Source organism: Aethalodelphis obliquidens, unplaced genomic scaffold, assembly GCF_003676395.1.
Source record: "Aethalodelphis obliquidens isolate GAN/ISIS:26980383/991018 unplaced genomic scaffold, ASM367639v1 scaffold118, whole genome shotgun sequence".
Classification (NCBI taxonomy): domain Eukaryota; kingdom Metazoa; phylum Chordata; class Mammalia; order Artiodactyla; family Delphinidae; genus Aethalodelphis; species Aethalodelphis obliquidens.
Genome location: NW_020838062.1, coordinates 2999537 through 3022046, shown reverse-complemented (window position 1 = coordinate 3022046; position 22510 = coordinate 2999537). Strand labels below are relative to the sequence as shown.

Here is a 22510-nt window from a genome sequence, read left to right as displayed (position 1 = left end):
TCGGGGCTTTGGAGATGTCTGATAGCTTGGAGCCATCTTTGGGTCCCGGGGGAAGGGAACCCTGGAGTTCTGGGAGCCTCTTCCGAGCCCTGCTCTGCCGCTGCCTTGCCAGGTTCCAGATGCCTGAGTCCAACTGCTCGCTGAGCTTCTCTACCAATGTCTGATCTCGGTAATGGCCCAACCAGCTACCCAGTTGCTCGAGCCCTGGCAACTGTCCTTGATTCCTCCCTCCCCTGCAAACCAAAAGCGAGTCCTGTCTGTTCGATCACCATGATACCCCTTGAATCTACTTCCTAACCCAAGCCTTCATTTGAAAATAATCGGTGGGCTTGCTTTCTAGCATGGTTTTACATTTACAGAAGTGAGCAGATAGTACAGAGTTCCCGTGGACCGCCCCCCGTCCCCCTCAGTTTCCCCTATTATTATTATTATTTTTTTTTTTGCGGTACGCGGGCCTCTCACTGCTGTGGCCTCTCCCATCGCGGAGCACAGGCTCCGGATGCGCAGGCTCAGCGGCCATGGCTCACGGGCCCAGCCGCTCCGCAGCATGTGGGATCTTCCCGGACCGGGACACGAACCCGCGTCCCCTGCATCGGCAGGCGGCCTCTCAACCACTGCGCCACCCGGGAAGCCTCTCCTATTAATATTTTGTATCAAGTGTTAACATGTGTTTGAGCCAAGATTGATACATTGTTAACTACAGTCCACAGTTACATTTCCCTCTGCGTTGTACACTCCCGTGAGTTTTGACGAATGCATAATGTCATTTCATGCAGCCTGTAAGCCCTCTGTTTTTCATAGCTTCAATTCTAACCCTAAAATTGGCTCCTGTGCCTTTCATCACTGCCATTCCCTCTGGCTGCAGCGCCATTGTTTGCTGCTCCTCATCCCTGGGCGGGCCGCCTGGGCCGCCCACCTCCCAGCGGAGCTCAGCACTCCTTAGCTGTCACTGTACCTTGTGCGCCTGCTGCCGCAGACGGCACACTGCTCCTCTGCTACGCAGAATGATTTGCTACGGAGCTCCATCCGCTCTCTGGCTGGCGCCTGCCACGTGACCAACTAACAGCCGGTACGCTAGTGAGCGGGCCGGAAATAGGAAGATGCGCCTGCGCGCGCCCGCTAACGCGCGGGCTGGCGGGGGGAGGGAGGCTGTGTTCTGATTGGCTCAAATCGCGGGCTTGCTGTCGGAGGCGGAGCCTCGCCCCGCCCTCCGCTCCTGGCTTCAGTCCCTTTCGGTTCGCAAGCCGCGCCGGGCTTCGTTCCCAGGCTCTGATTGGTACGGCGGCGGCGGGGCTGGGCTCCGCGCGGCGGGCGGGGCGGGCAAGGGGGAGAGCATGCGCGCTACATCGGCCGCGCCCCAGCGCTGGCGGGAGGGAGCCCGCGGAGGCTCCCACGGTGCCTTGCGGCACACTCCTTCCTCCCTCGTCGGGCCCGCCCTCTGCTCTCCGCGTCCAGCGTCCCAGGAGGGCACGTTGACGCTCGGCCGCCCCCAGGCGGTTGGGTTTTCTGGGCGGAGGCGGGAGCTGAGGCGAGGGCGGAGGGCAGAGAGGGGAAGCCGCAGGCCCGACTGACCCTTGGAGCCCAGCACTTTCTCCTTCTCTGCAGGACCCGGCTCTGGGAGGGGCCGCTTCAGTAGCTAGGTGCCGAACAGAGGCTGGAAGGCTGAGGGTGGGAAAAGCAGGAACTCCTGTTCCCTAGCCGTGTGACTGGGGGTGGGCTGTGGGGACGTCTCCCCAGGGGATGAACCTATACACAGAGGTGCACAACCTGGACCCCCGTTGTGAAACTTCTCCTGGAAAGCTCATTTGTGGGAAAATGGGAGTGGCCTCACTGTCCAATTCATGCTCTCATCTGACGTGGACATCTGTTAACAACCTCCCCATTGATCTCTTCTCCCTCTGGTCTATCCTTCACCCAGCAGACCTGACCACGTCAGCCCTGCGGTCACCCCTCAGGACCAAGTGTTCACTCCACTTGTCAACAGGCTTAGCAAGGCCCCGCAGATCTGATCCTGCCCTTCTGCACCATTTAGATTCTTGGAAGGGGAACAATAGAGCTGAGGACAGAGCAAGCAGTTCGGCCTTAAATGCCAAAGAAGCGTCCTAAAAGCCAGGGCTAGTCACTCGAGTTTTGACACCAGTGGCTGAATGGGGCTTCACGTGAGCATTTCTGGAGTCCTAAAGTAAAACGACGAAGGAGAGCATTTGAAAGTAGACGCCGACACCAGTTCAGCCGCAGTTTCCTGCGGGCTTGAGCCCTGTGCCTGGCTCTGCTGAATGGGGGAGGAACTTTGGGCGACCAGTCAGGGCTCAGATAGAGGGTAGGGGGCAAGGTGTGTTGTGTTGGGTTTAGCCGATGAGGGGCATGCCTTCCTGCTGGGGTCTGGCCTGCTCCCAGGCCGAAAAGCCCCAGTGCCCCGTGCACACACTGCACCTTAGAGAAGGGCCTGGTACTGGGGGTGGGGGGCAGGGAACTGAGGAGGTATGTTTTCCCCTTCTGGGTGAGCGAAATGCTCACAGTTGAAAGCCAGGAAGTACCTGCGCAGACTCCCCTCCCTCCCACAGCTGCAGGTCAGGGTCACGTGTGCCCACATTTGCACAGAGCCTGACTTGGACATCCACGCACACACATGCCCGGACCCCTTGCACCAGCGCCTACAGGCCCGCCTCCCCTGGGCACGAGCCCAGAGCCTAACTGCCTTCGCCCCCGTCCCCACCATCTATACCCCAGGGATTTCCCTCCCACCCAACTGAAGACAGTTGTCCAGTCCGGCTGGTCAATTGCTACCTGCATCCTGCCTTCTCAGTATACTGGAGAAAAACCTGTCGGCCTGGCCTGTGACTTCGAGTTGGTAGAGAGGGGTGAAGGGAAACTCCAGCACTCCTGTCTAAGAGAGGCCCCAAGACGCCCCCAGGCTCAGTAAGGCCTTACTCTGAGAGTGAGGGAAGAAGGCTGCCCCTCCCCAGTCCCCTGGGCCTAGGACAGCAGGTGCAAGCTGCCGGGGAAAGGAGGCAGAAGAGTCTCTTCCGGCAGCAGGAAGTGGTAACCACCTATGGGGCAACAAGGCTTGTTCCTCCCCACAGGGCTGAGCAGAAGGGGAACCTTAGCCCAAGCCTGTTCTCTGACCTCCGCCCCCACCCGCTCCCCATGAGGGGGCCTGGAGGGAGTGAAGGCACGTTCTGTTCTCTGGTGCTGACCTCCCTTCCCACCTGGCTCTCCAGGCTCCTTGTGCTTGGGAAGGGTGGGCCCCATCTGATGTCCTGGGGATCTGGGGGAGGCAGGTGACCCAAGGGAGCCCAGGGTCTGGAGCAGCTATGGTGTCACTGCGCACTGGCATTCAGGGCCAATGGCCACGATGTGCAGTCTGGCAGTGGTGAGCAGACAGCCTTCTGGAGGCTGGGGGGGAATGGCAGCCAGAGGATGCCAGCTTGCCGGGCACCTTGGGCCTCCCACACCGGCCCTAGCAGCCGAACCTTGGGCACAAGGCTGCCCGGGTGCGCGCCCAGTGCCGGGGGCGAGGCGACGGCAAGGCCCGGCCCCAGTGGGCGCGCGCGCGCGCGCACGCACACACACACACACACGCACACCCCCCCCCCCCCCCCCCCCCCCCCCCCCCGCCCCCCCCCCCCCCCGCCCCCCCCCCCCCCCCCCCCCCCCCCCCCCCCCCCCCCCCCCCCGACCCCAGACCCTCTCGAGCAGTGCCAGGCCGCGCCGGCCGCCCCCGCCCCGCCCCGGGAGCCGCGCTGGGGGCGGGGCGGGGCGGAGCCGGCGCAGGCTGCTGGCTGCGGGGGCCTCCGGTCCCAACGCCCGGCCCGCTTGCGGCCGCGTGGGAGCAACGGAGCTCGACGGCGCGGCCGCCCGGCGGCCATGGCCACGCACGGGAAGCTGCGCCGGGAGCGAGGGCCGCAGGCGGACCATGAGGCGCAAGTCAAAGGTGAGAGGGCGCGGGGCGCTCCCGGCCCAGTTCCCTACGGAGACCCCGAAGGTCGTGGGGGAGCTCGAAAAGACCTGGCCGCTGGCCCAGGGCCCGCTGCTCTCCCCCAGTGACCTCCGGAGGGGGCTGAGGGAGGGAACCCGCGCCCCCTGCCCGCCTCTCCACGTCCCTTTGGCCGCAACCGCCGCTGTTCCTCCTTCCTTCCACTCTCCCTCGCTCCCTCCCTCCCTTTGGTAGCTGTGTCCTCCTGGGTTCTCCCTGCACCTCACCTAAGGACTCCGAGGAGGAAGGGGGCACCGAGTGCTCCCCCCAAAGTGGCATTCTAGCCACAGTGAAATGGAGCACCTTGACTTTGCTGACGGGGGTTGGGTAGGGGGTCCGAGAGCTTCGGTGGATGGATTTAGCGATGGCTTTACCCTAAAACCACTCCAGTCCCTGCAGCCCAGTCCCTGTTCCCTCCCTTGGGCGCTGAGGTGGCTCAGAGTTGAAGGCCACTGTCTCTGGGTCAAACCGGCACAGTGTATCTTGGCCTGAGGGATCTTGCGCCCTCTGCAAGAGCAGACCTCTTTGGGTTCTGATAAACACTCTGTGCAAATCGTATGCAAATCAGCTTTGCAAACTCTTAGTCGACTGCTTTTCTGGGTCTTATTCAGGGCGTGGTAACTCGTGCAAAGGGAAGCAGGCAGCGTCCAAGTGCCAGCAGTTTGAGGCTGTAACATTTTCTGGTGTCTTCAGATGTGCGACCCTGTATATCAGTCTCAATAGCTCAATTTTACCGATGAAGGAAACCGAAGCTCAGAGAGGAGCAGTGACTTGCTTATGGCCACTCCTATAGGTCCCAGGAGGTGTAATGAAATGAGCCTCGAATGTCCTTCCAGTCCATAGATGGAGATTCCAACGTCATTATCCAATACAAGCAATTTACACCAAAGTATGCTCGAGTCCTCCCCGTCTGGGAAGGGTGGCCTGCTGCCCAGAGCCAGCTTGAGGTGACCGTGCAGGGCCAGTCAGCTCTCCAAGCCTCCCCTGCAACATTCCTCAGATGGAGAGAATGGTCCGCAGCCGCATCCCCCAAATGTCATGCGGCTGAAGGACTTTGGAAACTCTCCAGTCAGCAAATGTGGGTCGTTCCTTCACACTGAAAAAAAATTGGGGTTTCGAGCAAGGCTGTCTTTTAAGTTGTTCCTTGCCTGCTCTGGGTCCCTAATGATTTTAGCTTCTGTTCCCCGTCCCCCCGCCCCGTGCCCCCACCCCCCCACCCAAAGAAACTTCCTACTATGCTAGAAAAACGGGATCACTGTCTTGACACCCGAAATTCTGAAAGGTCAGCATAGTCGTGGTTTGGGAGGCCATCTTTTCTGCTTTGCTTGTCAGCAGAAGTGAGACCGAATGCCTCACTCACAGGAAGTGTTGTTGAGGCCCAGTCCTGGCTCTGCAATTCAAGCATACGTGGATTCCATCCTTCCTTTTGCTAGATGTTTTGTACGCATCTGTTCTTTGCCAGGCCCTGAACATACAGTGCTGAGCACAGGAGAAGCAATCCCTGCTGTCATACGGCTCACAGGTCTAGTGGGGAGACATACAGTGAACAACCTATCACACAATTCATTTCAATTATGATGAAAACCACTATAAAGGGAGGGTGCGGATGTCAAGAAAGGGGACAGGAAGAGGGCCAGACCTAGTCTGTGGGGAGGTTGGGAAGGCTTCCCTGATGAGCGCATCCCAGCTGAGATCTGAGAGCTGGACGCCGACTCAGCTGCGAGCCTGGGGAGCCCGGGGAGCCCGGGGAGCTCAGCAGGCACCGGCTCGCTGTGCTCAGACCCTGCCGACTCAACGTCTGCCTGACGCCAGGCCCGAATCCCAGCCCAGGCTTGGCTGCAACGAACAGAAGAAATGAAACGGTTTGGTGTGCTGGCCCGTTGAGCACTGTTCGCTTGTAATAGGTCCCCAGCGAACTGTCGCTCCACGAGGAAGGGGCAGACGCCAGAGGACAGTGAGGCAAGCCGGGACATCTCAGATCTTTCTTGGAATGAAATGAAATTTACTTTTATCCCCAAACTGTTACCCTGATTTAATGAAGACTCTCCTGATTTCAAGTGGCCTGGCCTCGGACGGTGTAAGGAGACTGCACTGGTTTCACCTTCAGGAAGCAGTCCTCGCCCAGGCTTCCATTTACCCAGCTTGACCCCTTGGTGGAAAGAGAGCGCTCTCGTTCAGTCACTGCGGTGCAAGCGCGGGGCGGGGATGGTGGCCCCTGGGCCTGTCACTGATCTAGTCCTACAGTGGAGGACGGTGGAGGGGCCGAGGGATGGGTGATGCAAGAGCCACATCTGGGGCGCCTGGAGTCAGGGAGAGGGACCCAGAGGCTGAGAGTAGGAAGGGGACGTTCTCGAAAGGGAAATCAGAGGAGGAGACGCGGATGCCGAGCAGGCAGGACCCCTGGAGGCTGCCACGTGCCCCACAGCCCGTGGGACGCCACTGGCGGGACAGAAATCCACATGGCACCAGTACCGAGCTGTTCACCGCAGAGTTCTTTCCGACAGCCACCCTGGGTCCTGCCACTGCCCACCTCCTCCCAGGCTGGCTGTCTGGTCCAAGCCCCTGACTGTCTTGCCTGGACTGGTGCGGTAGCTGCCACCTGGGCTGGGCACGTTTCCTCCGTCACCTGACCTCTGCCCTGGCTCCCCACGGCAGCCTGAGGGGCCCTGAGTGCGAAGCCGGACCCTCGTGGCTCCGCTGCTGTGGCTCCCCTCTCCCTCGGCGTCCAGCGGGGAGTCCTCCCCAACCACGGGCCTTGGCCATCTCCCCCCTCCCCTCGCCTGCGCAGCTCTCTCCAGCCACGCTGGCTCCACGGCCCCTCTGTTGCTTCCTTCAGCTCTCTGTTCCAGTGTTGCTTGTTCCTGACCACCTCCCGCTCTGTGCTGTCTTCTCAGTGCCACTTGTTCCGACACGTTCTAGCGCGTGCCTGTCCCCCTGCTGTGTCCCCAGGAGGGTGGGCACCGTGTCTCCTTGTCTAGACTGACTGGGTGCATAACCAACATTATGCTGAATGAAGGAGTCATTTAACGTCCCTTTTTTGGACAGCAATTAGTAAGTGGTGACCCGCTTGCCAGAAGCCGAGACAGTGCGTTATGTCCCCGGGATGCCCAGGGCTCGCCAGTGGGTTGCTTAAGATCCTCATTCAGGCGGTTCTTTGCTTTAGGTCTGTGTGGGGAAAGTTGCCAAATCGAGTCAGCGATAAGGTGTCAGAAGCCAGCAGTGTGGGGAGCGGGGTGCGGCCCTCTCTGCCCGGAGGTGGGTAGTGAGGAGTCGGTACTGGGAACAGCAAGCAGGCCAGTTGCCTCAGTCCTGTCACTGGTCAGCCTCCACCAGCTGGTCTGGCCCTCCCACTGGCGCTGCCCTTTCTCCCTGGGGCTGAGGGCAGGGTTTCCAGCCAGCGAGGCCGCAAGTTCACTGCAGGTTTGGCAGAGCGCCGTGGCCACCCCGCGCCTGCGCAGCCCCGTGTGTCTCTGTGTTTGCGGGGGCGGCCACCCTGCCTGGGGTCCTGGGCACCCAAAGGTCAGGAAGTGGCAGGGAAACCGGGGAGTCATGGGAAGCCCAAGTGCCAGGTGCTCTCCCACCATCCCAACCTGCTCCGAGCCTCCGGGACCCTCCACACTCCCTCTCGCCCCTGGCCCTTCGCAGGGCTCTGCCCTCTGCCTGGAAGGGCCTTTCCGTTCTTCCTTCCCGGCTGGTTCCCTTCAGCCTCACCTCAGAGGTCCCCTTCCTCAGGCCCGCCCCGAGCCGGCTGGACGGCAGACCTCCCGCAGCGCCGGGCCGGCCTCCCGCCCCCTCGGCTCTGCGCTCACTCCACTCGGCGGTGGGTCCACTGCCCCAGCCTGAGCTGCGTCGTACCCCCCCCGCCCCGCCCCTACAGAGATGCGCTGGCAGCTGGGCGAGCAGCTGCGCTGCCTGGAGCTGCAGGGCGAGCTGCGGCGGGAGCTGCTGCAGGAGCTGGCCGAGTTCATGCGGCGCCGCGCCGAGGTGGAGCTGGAGTACTCGCGGGGCCTGGACAAGCTGGTTGAGCGCTTCTCTGGCCGCGCAGGCCGCCTCGGGGGTGGCAGCCGGGAGCACCAGAGCTTCCGGTGGGTCCTGGGGACTGGCCGGTGGGACGACTGCAGCAGGGCCTGAGGCCCCGCTCCCCGTCGGTCTGAGTGCCCGTCTCCCCCAGGAAGGAGCCGTCCCTCCTGTCGCCCTTACACTGCTGGGCCGTGTTGCTGCAGCAGACGCGGCAGCAGAGCCGCGAGAGCGCGGCCCTCAGCGACATGCTGGGTGGGCCCCTGGCCCAGCGCCTGAGTCACATCGCGGAGGATGTTGGGCGCATAGTCAAGAAGGCAAGGCCCCTGACCTGGGCACGGGATGCTGGATGGCCTCAAGATCTAGCGAGGGCAGCCCGTGGGTGCCCGATGCAGAGGTGTCACGGCTGGGAGGGCCCAGGAGGCCGGGGGGCGTCGGGCAGAGGGGAGCCAAGCTGAGGGCTGGCCGCCGCTGCAGGATGGAGGTGGGTGTTGCACTGGGGCAGGACTGTGCTCAACTCCCCTCCCCCGCAGAGTAAGGATCTGGAGCAACAGCTGCAGGAGGAGCTCCTGGAGGTGGTGTCAGAGCTTCAGACGGTGAGAGCGCTGCAGGGCCTGTCCGAATCAGAGGGAGGCCATCACCTCACATCTCCCCGAGCCAGGCTCAAGGAGAGACCTGGGTTTCGAGGACCGCAAGCTCGGCCCTCTCTCCCTGCTCTGGGCACTGGGTGGTTGGGCAGAGCGCTCAGGTCCGAGTCCCGGATGGGCTGGGATGGGGAGGGTGAGGGCTGGCTGCGGCCGTGGCCTTGAGCAGGGCTGCCTGGCCTTGGGCCTCCTTGCAGGCCAAGAAGACATACCAGGTGTACCACATGGAGAGCGTGAATGCCGAGGCCAAGCTCCGGGAAGCCGAGCGGCAGGAGGAGAAGCGGGCGTGCCGAAGTGCCGGCACCGAGGCAGGGCCCCTCCGCAAGGGCTCCCTCAAGAAGGGAGGGCGGCTGGTGGAGAAGGTGGGCCTGGGGGGCAGCCGTCTGTGTCCGGAGGCTCTGGCTCCTGGGCTTTGTCCTTCCGAGTCCCGGCCCTGCAGGGAGGTGGTGTGCAGCAGGAAGGCGGGGCTGGCTCTGGAGGGCTCCCCAAGCTGGGGTGGTAGACAGAGCGGGCAGGAGAAGAGCCACTAGGCCCGGGACAGCCCGCACGCTCCTAGCTGGTCTCCCCCACCAAGCCCCGCTGGGCAAAGAGAAATCTGCTGCCGGAAGCCTGGGGGCCCTTCCACCCACCCGTCCTTGCCTCACGCAGTGCTGTGAGATTGCAGACAAGCGAGCGGACGTGTCGAATGGGTGACTGAGTGACAGGAGGGGAGGAGGAATGTTTGAGGCGGTCCCTGAAGAGAGGATGGGGACGCTGAGGCTGCCAGGGTTGCGGAGGGAGGACATCATGACTTCGGGGCCAAGTTGTTTGAGGGACCTGGTGGGACAGCGGGTGTAGCTGTCCGCGTGGGGAAGGGAGGGGAGAGAGCATGTGTCGCGGGTGAGGGCTACATGGGAGGCGGAGCTGGGGCCGCGTGGGTGATCCTGGGGCTTGTGTGGTCCTGAGCAGCGCCATGCCAAGTTCTTGGAGCACAAACTCAAGTGCACAAAGGCACGCAACGAGTACCTGCTCAGCCTGGCCAGCGTCAACGCCGCTGTCAACAACTACTACGTGCGTGACGTCCTGGACCTCATGGACGTGAGTGCTGGCGGGCAGGCGGGGCCGGGCGCCTGTGTGCCGAGCCTGCCCGAGCCGTGTCCTCGCTTGTCCCCCAGTGCTGTGACACGGGATTCCACCTGGCCCTGGGGCAGGTGCTCCGGAGCTACACAGCCGCCGAGAGCCGCACCCAGGCCTCCCAGCTACAGGGCCTGGGCAGCCTGGAGGAGGTGGTGGAAGCCCTAGACCCTCCAGGGGACAAGGCCAAGGTGCTGGAGGTGCACGCAGCCGCCTTCTGTCCCCCGCTGCGTTTCGACTACCAGCCCCACGAGGGAGATGAGGTGAGGGTCTCTGCCCGCCCCTTCAGGCAAATGCTTTGTGTTTTCTCGTCTTCATTGTGATGGTAGCTTGTTTCTCAGACCCTCCTTCAGTGGCCTCAAGACAAATGATGCTCTGCGGTTTCCGGACTTGCGTTTGGAGCCAGCAGACCTCCGCGGCTCACTTCTGCGGCTCAGGCGAAGGACGCGCACACACACCCACGCCCCCCGCAAGGGCAAACAGCCAGGATGCCACTGGTTTTGAGGCCAGCTGGCGGGTGGTATATAGCTGTCCGTATACTCTTTTTTCGACGGTTCTATGTACCTTAGACGTTTCATAATGCAAACTTGCGGGGAGAGAAACCATGCAAACAGTAACTTATAACTAGGCATCTTTTTTTTTTTTTTCTTTTGGGCCGTACCACACGGCTTGTGGGATCTGAGTTCCCCGACCAGGGATCAAACCTGTGCCCCCTGCAGTGGAAGCTCAGAGCCCTAACCACTGGACCGCCAGGGAAGTCCCCACTAGGCATTTTTAAATGCACCTCCGAGCTATTCTTTTGTTTACCAGTTTATCCTCGTGAACATTGTGCAGGGGCTGGGGTTACGCTGAGCTTTTACTTATTTAATATGTATTTTGACCAAAGTCGTATCGGAAGTCAAACGTTACTCAAGGCGTCCAATGGCGCACAGCCCTTCTCTGACTCACCCGCTCCGTCCCTGATTCCCACTCCCCAGACGCAACCCCTTCCCCATCTTCTAACTGCTGCTTCTGCTGCAGGCAACGCGGCAGGTGCTGCTAGCGCTTCTGTGCTTCCAGAGGCCCTACCGGCCTCCTTCGTGGCTGATTAGGGCCCCTCCCCACATCACCACCTCCCAGTGCTGTCGCCTCCGTCTTCCCCTCACACCAGGTGATCTCTTCGCTTCAGAGCTCTGCCCTGGAGCCGTCCAGTCCCGGCTTGCAGGCCTGTGAAGTCCAGGACCTCCCTGCCCCATCGTCCTGAGCATTCCTGCCATTCTCTCCTGCGTTGGACCGTCTGTGTCCCAGATCCTGTGTCTTCCTCTTTCTTGGTTTATTACCCTTGTTTGTGTGGACATCTTTCCCCATACTTTCCTGACTTCGAAAGTCTGAAACAATGTCTGTATTCTTTTTTTGTTTTGGGTTTTTTTTTTTTTGCGGTACGCGGGCTTCTCACTGCTGTGGCCTCTCCCGCTGCGGAGCACAGGCTCAGCGGCCATGGCTCACGGGCCCAGCCACTCCGCGGCACGTGGGATCTTCCCGGACCGGGGCACGAACCCGTGTCCCCTGCATCGGCAGGCGGACTCTCAGCCACTGCGCCACCAGGGAAGCCCCAAATGTCTGTATTCTATCCTTGAAATTGATTGGTAGTGTAGCTGGGTATAGAATTCAAGGTTGTAGGTGAGAAGTGCAATGCCATTCTGATTTCTGGACTGTTGCACGTGACCTGCAGTTTGTCTCCCTGAAGCCTTTAGGATGGACTCTTTCCCTCGTGTAAGGTTTTATGATGATGTGCCTTGGGGATCCTTTTCCTTCATGGTGCTGGGCACCCAGTGGGCCTCGTCACTATGCAAACCTGTGTCTCAAGGTTTTGAGCTCATATTATTCCTTTGGTAATTTCCTTCCCTTAATTTTCTTTTCTCTTCCTTTCACGAATTCTTGTAATTTGATGTTGAACACCATGGACTGACAGTCTAAGTTCCTTATCTTTTTTTTTTAATATAAATTTATTTATTTATTTTTGGCTGCGTTGGGTCTTCGTTGCTGCGCGCGGACTTTCTCTAGGTGCGGCGAGCGGGGGCTACTCTTTGTTGAGGTGCGCGGGCTTCTCATTGTGGTGGCTTTTCTTGCTGAGGAGCACGGGCCGTAGGCGCGTGGGCTTCAGTAGTTGCAGCACGCGGGCTCAGTAGTTGTGGCTCGCGGGCTCTAGAGCGCAGGCTCAGTAGTTGTGGTGCACGGGCTTAGCTGCTCCGCGGCATGTGGGATCTTCCTGGACTAGGGCTCGAACCCGTGTCCCCTGCATTGGCAGGCAGATTCTCAACTACTGCACCACCAGGGAAGCCCTGATTTCCTTATCTTTTATCTTTCCTATTTCTCATCGCTATACCTTTTCATTCTGCTTTCTTAGATATTTTTTCGACTATTTCTTCCTGCCCCTTGTTGAAATTTTTTTTAATTTACTTTCATATTTTTTTGTTTTTAAGAGTTTGGGTTTGTTTTCCAAATTCCTATTTAAAGTAGCCCTTTCTTCTTGTTTCATGGATACAATATCTTCTCAACTCTTTCTGAAATGTTCATTCCTTTTCTTGACATTTTCCCCCGGTTCCCTGCCTTTTCACTGTTTTCTTGCTTTGATCGACGTCTTCCACTTTAGCGCTCTCCCTCAAATGGCTGCCGGTTCTTGGCCGTCAGTTCATATTTCAGAGGAGGCACTGAAGAGAGGTGCCTTACGCATCTGATGTGTGTGAGCAGAGCTTGTCAGCAGTGGGTTTCCCCCCAGGGTGGCTGGGCAGGGACTCCGATCATTGCTGTGAGGGACACCCACATCACGGGGAGCTGGGGGTGTCTCGGTAAGAGGGTGCTACAAAGGACTCCGAGGACTTGGGCAAGGGTTAGGGGACTTGGGGGAGGGGCCTGGCGCTGGCTTGGATGCTGTCAGGAAACAGGGGTAACTCTGACAGGGTGTCTTAATAAATCTCATTGAGAAGACGGGGCAGGGGTGGCTAAAGGGGGGCTAGAGCTGTCATCAGTGAGGAAGGAACCGTCCCTCACACTAGCTGGGACGCGCGGAGGTTTGCTCATTTTTGTGCCTTGGACAAGGTTCTTGCTTTGGTCTGTGCTCAGACACGCTGATGACTTTTTTTTATCTTCAGCCGTCATGGCCACAGTGGCTTTGTCTGACGTTGATGCTCTGTGACATTCCTTATGTCCAACAGGCCCACACTGAGGCACAGCTCTGAGCTCCTGGCCAGCCCCAGATGGCGGCGGCTGCTGTGTTCTCTCTCATCAGTAGGGACTTTCGTCCCCTTCCTCAGCAGTGACTAGTGTCCCTGAGTCCAGAACCCCTCTGATTTATCCTTTCCAGAGAGTCAATTTCTGGTTTTCTGCCCATTATGTGGGCTTGAGGGGGTGGGTCTTCTAATGTCAGTGTTTTCTAGGGCCTGGATAGAAATTTTATAATCGTGGCAAAATACACGTAAGACTCACCGTTTTGTCCGTTTTAAGTGCACAGTTCAGTGGCGTGAAACACCTTCACGTTGTTGTGCAGCCATCACCACCGTCCGTTCCCCAGAACTTTTTCATCTTCCCCAATGGAAAATCTGTCCCCATTAGACACTAACTCCCCCCTCACCCAGCCCATGGCCCCCAGCATCTACTCTCTGTCTCTAGGAATCTGGCTACTCCAGGCGCCTCATCCAAGTAGAATCATGTCCTATTTGTCCTTTTGTGACAAAAGGCTTGTCTCACTGAGGATAACGTCCTCAGGGTTCACCCATGTTGAAGCATGTGTGAGAATTTCCTCCTTTTTTGTGGCTGAATAACGTTCCATTGTATGGAGAGACCGCACTTTGCTTGTCTTTTCATCAGCTGCTGGACGCTTGGGTTGCTTCTTCCTTTGGGCTGTGAGGAGTAGCGCTGCGGGGAACGTCCGTGCGCAAGTCTCTATGCGTGCGGGTGTGCGCCTTCCCCTTGGGAAGGTGTCCTTGCCACGCTTCAGATCTGGCTGTACGCAGCGTCAAGGCTGGTGATCCTGTGCATCGGCGGCCAAGGCAGCGAAAATGGGCCCCAGAGACCTCGGTGCCTGCTGCCCAGCCCCACCCTGCGTCTCGGGCGTGGCCCTCAGCCGCCTGGATGCTGCCCTCTGCAGGTGGCTGAGATCCGGGTTGAGATGGAGCTGCGGGACGAGATTCTGCCCAGAGCCTACAATATCCGGAGCCGCCTGGACCGACAAACCATCGAGACAGAGGAGGTATGGGTGACCCGGCCTGCCCTCCCCCTGCCTTCTGACTTGGACTCCCTGTCCCTCACCTGTCCCCACTTCTTCCCCAGGTAAACAAGACGCTGAAGGCCACCCTGCAGGCCCTGCTGGAGGTGGTGGCGTCGGAAGATGGGGACATGCTCGAGTCCTTCCAGGCCAGCCCCTCCACCGAGTCCCTCAAGTCCACCAGCTCGGACCCAGGGGTTCGGCAGGCCAGCCGGAGGCGGGGGCAGCAGCAGGAGACCGAGACCTTCTACGTCACGGTGGGGAGGCGGGGCCAGGAGGGCGGGGGGGCCGGGGAGGCCCAGAGCTAGGACTAAAGCCTTGGACTCTTCCTGGGGCTTCCTAGAAACTCCAGGAGTACCTGAGTGGACGGAGCATCCTCGCCAAGCTGCAGGCCAAGCATGAGAAGCTGCAGGAGGCCATTCAGCGAGGTGGGCCCCGCTCCTGGCCCCCTGAGCCCCTGCCTCGCCACCCCCAGGGCCGGGAGCGGCCGCAGCTTGGCTCTCCTCCTGGGTCCTCCACCCGGCCCACGTGCTCTCCACCCAGGGAGGGTGCTTGGCACGCAGGGAATAAGCCAGCGAGGATCCCGGCCCCTATCCCGCCTTTTGTCCTGTGACCGCCCTGGGCCTTCAGGTGCCCTCTCCCTCTGCGGGGTGTTGAGGAACCTCCCAGCCCGAGAGACACACCAACGTTTTCTCCTCCCCAGGTGACAAGGAAGAGCGGGAGGTGTCTCGGTGAGTCCTTCGTGAAGGACCAGCTTGTCCCGAGGAGCTGTGGGGTCCCCACCTCCCCTCTCTTTGGGACCCGGCTCTGTTGCTCGTCCTGCGGTGGCCTGTTTCCCACTTTGCCCAGTGGGTTCTGGAATAGCTCGCGAGCTCCAGCATGCTGTTTGGCTGGGCCAGGGTGTCGGGGCAGCCTAGTCTCCACACCCACTCCCCTCAGAGCCAGCTCCTGTTCACGACAGGACCCAGTACACACAGAGAAAACTCCAGAAGAGCCGCCTTCCCCGCCCCAGCTCCCAGTATAACCAGAAGCTCTTTGGGGGAGACATGGAGAAGTTTATCCAGGTACTTGCTTTGTGTCACCCGCCAACCAAGTGCGGGCCCCTCCCCGCTTCTGCTCTCCCTCCAGCCCCGGGGGCTGCCTGTGAACCCAGTAACCTCCGCCCCGGCCACCGGTCTCCTCCTGGGTGGGCCTTTGTCGGGCCTGCACTGGTCAGAGGGCACGTCCCTAACTAGTAACGGAAAGCCTCGGGTGGCAGCGAATTTAGGGCTGAGGAGTTGAGTTAACAGAAGCAAGAGTGTCCACGGGCCCCACTTCTGGGTTACGAGAGAGGAAGTAAGGGAAGCAAGAAGGATCAGAAAAGAAGAAATCACACTGTTATTTGCAGGATGTGATTCTGTATGTCACGGTTCAAAAGAATCAACAGATTATTTAAGTGAACAAATTTTGGGTTTCACGATGTTACTTGATTCGAGGTCGACATACGGAGTTCGATGGCATTTCCACATGCCAGCAATAAACAGTTAGCAGGTAAAACGTAAGGCGTGGCCCGAGACGGCACCAGGGATGTCGGACACCTGGGCATGCATCTCGCAGGCCTTACTGCTGACCGCATAACGCATTAAGAGAAAATAAAAGCGAGTGAGTGGTGAGGCAGGACGTGCTGTGTCCACAGTGGAGGGAACACCCTCTCTGTCCCTGTCCCCAGAGCTCGGGCCAGTCCGTGCCCCTGGTGGTGGAGAGCTGCATCCGCTTCATTAACCTCAACGGTGAGTAAGACCTGGGCCCTCCTGCCGCTGGCCTGGCACCCGATCCTGCGCCCACCGGCTCTCCGTCCTCCCGCAGGCCTGCAGCACGAGGGCATCTTCCGGGTGTCGGGCGCCCAGCCCCGGGTCTCGGAGATCCGTGACGCTTTTGAGAGAGGTGGGGACCGGCGGGGCCGGGGGTGAGGATGGGGGTGGGTGGAAGAGCCAGTGCCATCCGCCTTCTCGCCCCCTGCGCCACCGTGTCGCCCTCAGGAGAGGACCCACTGGTGGAGGGCTGCACCGCCCATGACCTGGACTCGGTGGCAGGTGTGCTGAAGCTCTACTTCCGGAGCCTGCAGCCTCCGATATTCCCCCCGGAGCTGTTCAGGGAGCTGCTGGCTTCTGCGGGTGAGGCGGGGGTCTGAGGCGGGCCCTGGGGGGGGGGCCCTCCCCGCTGGCCTCCACGGCTGCGCTCACGCCTTCTCTCCGGGGCACTGGCCTCGGCCGCAGAAGCGGAGGCCGCGGCGGAGTGGGTGGAGCATGTGAGCCGCCTCCTGGCCCGGCTGCCCGCACCGGTGCTCGTGGTCCTGCGCTACCTCTTCGCCTTCCTCAACCAGTGAGTACCTCTCGGCGCGGGGGGAGGGGGGGCGAGGGCGGCTCAGGGGTGGCTCTAGCCAGCTGCTAGTGGGGGTGAGGGGACACCGGGCCGAGAACTCCCTGCCTGTGACCCACCTGTGCCCCCAGCCTGGCCCAGTACAGCGATGAGAACATGATGGATGCCTACAACCTGGCCGTGTGCTTCGGGCCGACGCTGCTGCCCGTACCCGCCGGGCAGGACCCGGTGGCCTTGCAGGGCCGGGTGAACCAGCTGGTGCAGACGGTCATTGTGCAGCCCTCGCGGGTCTTCCCGCCCCTGGCCCAGCTGCCCGGCCCTGTCTATGAGAAGTGCATGGCGCCGCCTTCTGCCAGCTGCCTGGGGTAGGCTCTTCGTGCTGCCGGGAGGGAGGTCCGGCAGACGGGCGATCCCTCGTGCGCTCATCCGCCTTGCTCTGCTCTGCACTGCAGGGATGCCCAGCTGGAGGGCCCGGCCGGGGAGAACGAGCCGGAGCCGGAGCCGGAGCCAGAGCCAGAGGCTGGGAGCCTGGCCCCGGAGGACGGTGAGGGGGGCGGGAAGGAGTGCCCCACCCTGTCCCCGCCCTGGATGCCCACTCCACCCCTCCCCCACACTGGGGTCCCCTCTTTTCCCTAGACCCGGAGGGGGTTGTGGAGGCCGTGGCCTGCTTTGCCTACACGGGCCGCACGGCCCAGGAGCTGACCTTCCAGCGGGGGGACGTGCTGCGGCTGCACGAGCGGGCCTCAGGCGACTGGTGGCGGGGCGAGCACGCCGGGGCCCGGGGACTCATCCCCCATAAGTACATCACGTTGCCGGCGGGGTGAGTGAGTGAAGTTGGGGCCCTTCCTGGGAGGCTCTCCTTTCACCCGGGCTTCTGGCCCTTCCCCCGCCCCGAGTCCCCGCTTCCGTAGGCCCGGGGTGGCCCAGAGTGCGCCTTTCTGACCACTTCTGGCCAGCGCTGAGCCCTCTGGCCCCCAGACCCCAAGCCCAGAATGAGCGTTCTAACAGGCGGTCTTGTCTCTCTGGCGCCAGGGCAGAGAAGCTTGCTGTGGGCCAGGGGCTGCCGGCCGCCGGGGAGCTGGTGAGCAGCCCAGAGGCCCTCCCGGCCATGGAGTTTGTCCAGAGGTGAGCAAGGGGAAGACTGCTTCCGGGGGCCCTGCCCGCCCACCCCAGGCTGGAGGAGGTGGAGAGGGACCGGCCTCACTGTTCCCTTTCCCTTGGCCACACCCTGGACTGGGAGAAGCCTCCCCAGGGCCCCCGCCAGGCCCACTGTCTATGCCCTGCAGGCCAGAGCCGTGCACCCAACCCGAGGCCCCTCTCGGCACACCCGGGGGCCCCTCTGGGCACAGACGGCGCTGCTTGGTCCCAGCATCCCCGGAGCGACATGTGGAGGTGGATAAGGTGAGAGCTGGGAATGGCCGTGTGGCAAGTGGGGGGCACCTCTCAGGGATGGGTCTCTGCTTCCCCTTATGAACCGGACTCTTCCCTCCCAAGGTTCAAGTCTGACCTTCCTGACCTCAGACCAGCCGGTGGAGCCCAGCCTAGGGAGGGGCAGGCCGGCAAGGGTGTGAGTGCAGTGGGGAGGGACGGGCCTGGAGGCAGGGTAGAAGGGAAGGGGACCTGGGGCTCTCACATTTGGGCTTCATGTTCGGTTCCTGAGTGGGACGCAGTGAGTGGGACAGGCTTCAAGGCTGGCATCTAGAGCCAGACTAGGTGAAAGGTGGTGATATGGCAGGCGCTTGGCGAGCCAGGGAGGATGAAAGGGGCAGGTGGACAAGAGGCTGAGGGAGGTGGCTGACTGGGGAGCCAGGCGGGGTCGTAGTTCTTGCAGGGGGAGAGAGCGGGTGCCGGATGCGGCCGGGGCCAGGGGTGCAGCCTGGGGACACCCGGCTCCCCTCTGGGCCCAGCGCACCCCACTGTGGGCTCCCAGTGGGCACCGCCGGGCTGAGCCCCGGGAACCGTGTGAGCACTTATCACTACATCTGGGGTCTGCCCAGATAACCCAGGATCGTCTCCCCATCTCCAGATCCTGAACTTATATCTGCAAAGGCCCTATTTCCACACAGGGTCCCAGCCCAGTGCAGGGTGGGGGGCGGGTAGGATGTGCACGTCTCTCCAGGGGCATTTCAGCCCCTCCTCCCTGGGCTGCAGGGGACCACTGGCCCTGGAGGTCCGGGCACGCTGGTGGCCCCCAAGCCAGGGTGTGGAGGCTGTGATCTCAGCCAGGGAGAGAGTGGGAAGAGGAGGGGGACCCGGGGCCCAGCCAGAGGGGCTCCCATTTCAGGGCTGGACTGAGGATTGCTGTCCCCGGAGGGGACGGTGACCGCCACACCAAAAGTGGCAGGAGCGAAACCGGGCAAGGGAGGGGCGACAGCTGCGGGGCCCACGGAGGGGAGGGGCCTGGGGACAGGCGGTGGCCGAGGACTTTGTTTCAGGGGATGGAGGAGTTTGGGCAGCGGAGGGTAGGAGGGCCTCGCTCCTGGGTCAGCTGGCGCCACTGACCTGGGGGTGGGGGACTGGCTGGCCAGGTGGAGGCCGCTCGCACCGACGCCCTGCCTTCCTCTCCTCCCCGCCAGGCCGTGGCGCAGACCATGGACTCTGTGTTTAAGGAGCTCTTGGGGAAGACCGCCGTCCGTCAGGGCCTCGGGCCGGCGTCCACCATCTCCCCTGGCCCTGGGCCCCGCAGCCTGAAGACCGTGGCCTGCGGCCGCCCCGGCAAGAACAAAGGCTTCTCCCGTGGCCCTGGGGCCCCAGCCTCACTCTTGGCCTCCCAGCCCCAGGACCTGGACTCACCCCTCAAGCCGCACTGAGGTGCTACCGGTTCCTCTGCAGGCCCCGCCCCGCCCCAGGCGGCCACGGGGGAGACCGGCCGGGCTCCCCAGGCCCTTTGCTTCTCCCTGGTCCTGTGCAGCATGCTTGCTCGTGACCGTCTGCAGAGAGGAGGACGAGGCCACCCCAGCTCACCCCTGCCTCCCCCGCCCTGGCTCAGGCCCCTCTGGGAGGCAGCCGAGGAGGGAGGCTGGGGGCAGCTGGCCGTGAGGGCTTGTCGCTGGTTGTCGGGTGCCCGGTGCCCTTGCTCAGCCAAGGGTGCCAGCCTGGTGTTGGCGGCCATTCATAAAGGCCTGTGCATTGACTCCCCGACGCGAGCCAGTTCTCTGTCTCGGTGGGGCTGGGAAGGTGGGTACAGGGCCAGCCTCCTGGCACCCCAAAGATGGCAGGTTGGGAACAGCTTCTGCGGGGGGTTCCTTGGCACAGGGCTGCCTTTGAAGGCCTGCGTGGCGGGTTCTAGAGCCGCTCACGTGTCTGGGTGCGGGAGGGCTCTGAGAATCTTTCCGCGCTGCCCCCGCGCCCACCGTTACCCTGATCCAAGGAGACTCGCCAGGTGGGAAATGAGCTGGAACTTTTATGACGGGGAGAGTCAGAAGGGAGGGCAGAGGGGGACTAGAGAGGCGGGGAAAGGAAGGCCCCCGGCCCCACCCCTTTCTTCCTCCTGGGCCCCCATCCCCCACCCCCCGCTCCCGGGACCTCCGTCAGCCGGCAGGGCAGGCACTGGTTGGGGTGGAAGCCATGCGCCGGCCCCAGACCCTGCAGCCCACCGCCGCAGCCCCTCCCTACACGCGGCGCCAAGGAGCTGACTGCCGGGCCCCCGCGCGATCGCGGAGCCTGTCCCCGGGCAGGCGGCTGAGCTTCGTGGAGCCTCTGGAAGGAAGGCGCCCCTCGTTTCTCAGGAGGAGGTGTCCCTGGCCAGGAAGGAGCTGGCCGTGGCACAGGACTCCTCGTGGGGCCCCAGGCCGGGCGGGGCGCGCGTCCAGGCGCAGCAGAGCAGGCTTCGCAGCTCGGAGGAGACGCTGCGGCTGAAGGAAGCGTAGATCCAGGGGTTGGTACAGCTGTTGAGGCTGGCCAGCAACATGAGCAGCACGAAGGGGGGCCCTGTGTGGTGCAGGGGTCTGGGCTGGGGATGAGGGTGCCCAGGGAAGGCCGCGACCCACGTGCCACCCAGCGGCTAGCAGTGCACATCAGCCCGCGTCCGCTCGGGAGCCCACGGCTGGGGAGGGGAGGGGCAGCCAAGCCTGAGCGGCCCCCACGGCTCGAGCCACGCCACACACCTTCCCGAGGTGCCTCCGGGTCCCACGCTGCCCACAGCTGCACGAGGAAGAAGGGCGCCCAGCACAGCACGTACACTATCACGATCACCAGCGTCATCCTCACGGTCTTGGCCATGGCCGCCGACACCCGGGCTCCCTCGCTGGGACTGCCCGTCCGGCGCCCTCCGCGGCGCCCCCCGGCCCTCTCTGCAGGCCCCGGCGCCAGGCTGGCGTGAATCTCCCGAAAGATGAGCACCTGGCAGGCGGCAATGCCCAGGGCAGGTGCCACGAACACCATCAGGGCGATCCAGGTGACGTAGGCGCGGAGGCCCCAGGGCTCAGCAAAGCGGGCCCAGCAGTCGAGGACACCGCTGCCGTCTCCCACGTCACGCTGGGCGAAGATGAAGAGCTGGGGCAGGCTGAGGAGAAGCGAGAAGGCCCAGGCCACCAGCACCGGCCGGTTCCAGCGAGCTCCGCCTCCATGGCGGTGTGCCAGCATGGGGCGGCAGATGGCGCGGTGGCGGTCCAGCGTCATGGCCAGGATCATGTAGGAGGAGGCATACATGCCCACCATCTGCAGGTACTTGACAGCCCGGCACAGGGCATCGGGCCCACGGAAGCGGTCGGTGGCGTCCCAGGCCAGCTGGGGCAGCACTTGGAACAGAGCCACGGCCAGGTCGGCCAGGCACAAGTGGCCGATGAAGACGTGCATGGGCGCCCAGCGGCCCCGCCGGCCCCGCCGCACTAGGGCACCCAGCACCAAGCCGTTGCTCAGGGCCACAGCCACGAAGACTGTGGAGAGCAGGGCCAGCTCCGCCTGGGCTAGCAGCGGGTCCCGGGCGTCCAGCGGCTCCTCCTCGCTGCCGTTGCCGGGCGGCGTAGGTTGGGAGAGGGGCCGGGGCACAGCTGGGCAGCGGTGGGGGGAGAGGCCCGAGTTAGGGAGTGTGCTCTGCAGGGGAACCGAGCCCAGGGAGCTTCCCACTGGTCAGGCAGAGCTGGTGGCCTTCTGCTTCCCTCCAGCCTCCCACTTCCTGGATCCGCATGTGGTGGGGAGGGAAGGGCAGCCCCAGCCCAAGCGAATACATAGGGCCATGCGCTCCCCTCCCCGCACCAGCAGCCCGGAGAAGTGGGTGAAGGAGGTCTCTGAAAGGGGCTTCTTGGCTTCATCCAACCCCGCCCGGCCCACCTGGCTCATCCCAGTGGAGGAAAGGGTGGGGGGATGGGTAGGGACAGTGGCTGGGACCTTACCCGACGTGGTGGACGCCATGACCATGGTGGGGCGGGCAGGAGTCCTGAGCGCCTGGAGGAGACGGGGTGGCGAGCTCAGCCTCCCACCAGAGGGGCCAGCCTGGCTGCCCAGAGTCTCCGGATAGGGGTCCTTAGAGAGCTGCCGGGGTGGTGGGGTGGGGGTGTGTGCGTGCGCGTGCATGTGTGTGTGTGCGCGCGCGCATGCGTGAGTGTGTGTGTTCCAGTGATCGGGCACTGGGGGTACATCCTTAGCCTAACCAGGGTTGGTGAGGTCTGGCCCCTGAGAGACATCGACCTCGGAGCCCTGCTACACTCCTCCCAGGACTAGGCAGGGGAAGCTGGAGAGAGGGACAGTCAGACAGATGGACGAACCAAGCCTATGACCTACCTAGGCGGCCCACAAGAAGCGAGGCAGACAGATAGACCCCCCCCCCGCCCTGACAGAGGCCAAGAGAGGTGGCCATCGGAGGGCTGGGGACACGGTGGGAGGGCTGGTATGCCCCCGTGTAGCCCCTTACCTGGCCGGGCTCCCGGGCTCCTGGGCAGCTGGGCGGCAGCGGGCACAAAGGTGGCCCAGGAGCTCAGATCGGCGCTCCATCGCCTGCCCCGCCCCAACCAGGCCTCTGGGAGTGACCTGCTCAGGAGGGGACTTCCTCCCCCTCCCCCCATGAGCCTCCCGCCTCTGGCACGGGGAAGTAGGCTCCTGGCCGCCTCTGCTTCCCTTCCTGGCGACAGCCATCCCAGGACTCCGTTCTCCCCGCCAAGGGGGAGCCGAGCCCTCCAGAGCTTGGCTTAGCTGCAGCCGGCTATCTGCCACCACCCGCGC

General features: G+C 62.6%; 2 protein-coding genes across 3 annotated transcripts; one reads left to right on the top strand and one right to left on the bottom strand.

Annotated features, from left to right (window-relative positions):
- The first annotated feature begins 3791 nt into the window (after positions 1-3791).
- Positions 3792-19489, top strand: ARHGAP4 (Rho GTPase activating protein 4). 2 transcript variants are annotated; one of them, XM_027098049.1, is made up of 22 exons: positions 3792-3934; positions 7854-8061; positions 8148-8310; positions 8527-8589; positions 8835-8999; positions 9586-9714; positions 9792-10013; positions 13877-13978; positions 14059-14250; positions 14337-14421; positions 14697-14724; positions 14955-15057; positions 15702-15762; positions 15839-15916; positions 16012-16146; positions 16249-16354; positions 16483-16716; positions 16804-16895; positions 16988-17171; positions 17384-17476; positions 17595-17752; positions 18928-19010. In XM_027098049.1, exons 1-21 carry the CDS (start codon positions 3868-3870, stop codon positions 17749-17751), a joined length of 2667 nt encoding a protein of 888 aa, XP_026953850.1. In that variant the 5' UTR covers positions 3792-3867; the 3' UTR covers position 17752; positions 18928-19010. The 2 variants fall into 2 exon arrangements, with proteins under 2 accessions (XP_026953850.1, XP_026953849.1); XM_027098048.1 differs by having other exon boundaries at positions 3794-3934; positions 17638-17752; positions 18928-19489.
- A 112-nt stretch (positions 19490-19601) lies between these two features.
- On the bottom strand, positions 19602-22282 carry AVPR2 (arginine vasopressin receptor 2). Its single transcript, XM_027097999.1, has 3 exons — positions 22203-22282; positions 20458-21422; positions 19602-20281 (listed from the first exon to the last, which is right to left on the bottom strand). Exons 1-3 carry the CDS (start codon positions 22280-22282, stop codon positions 20076-20078), a joined length of 1251 nt encoding a protein of 416 aa, XP_026953800.1. The 3' UTR covers positions 19602-20075.
- Positions 22283-22510: the final 228 nt, after the last annotated feature.

Bases quoted from the DNA above. Each gene is read 5' to 3' on its own strand.
- AVPR2 (XM_027097999.1), bottom strand. From the start codon at position 22,282: ATGGAGCGCCGATCTGAGCTCCTGGGCCACCTTTGTGCCCGCTGCCGC. The intron at 21,423-22,202 runs GTAAGGGGCTAC...CAGCTCTGCCTG, and splicing joins GAGCCCGGGAGCCCGGCCAG to ACCAGTGGGAAGCTCCCTGG. The intron at 20,282-20,457 runs GTGTGTGGCGTG...TGCACCACACAG, and splicing joins CCCGGAGGCACCTCGGGAAG to GGCCCCCCTTCGTGCTGCTC.
- ARHGAP4 (XM_027098048.1), top strand. From the start codon at position 3,868: ATGGCCACGCACGGGAAGCTGCGCCGGGAGCGAGGGCCGCAGGCGGAC. The intron at 9,000-9,585 runs GTGGGCCTGGGG...GGTCCTGAGCAG, and splicing joins GAGGGCGGCTGGTGGAGAAG to CGCCATGCCAAGTTCTTGGA. The intron at 16,147-16,248 runs GTGAGGCGGGGG...CCTCGGCCGCAG, and splicing joins GGAGCTGCTGGCTTCTGCGG to AAGCGGAGGCCGCGGCGGAG.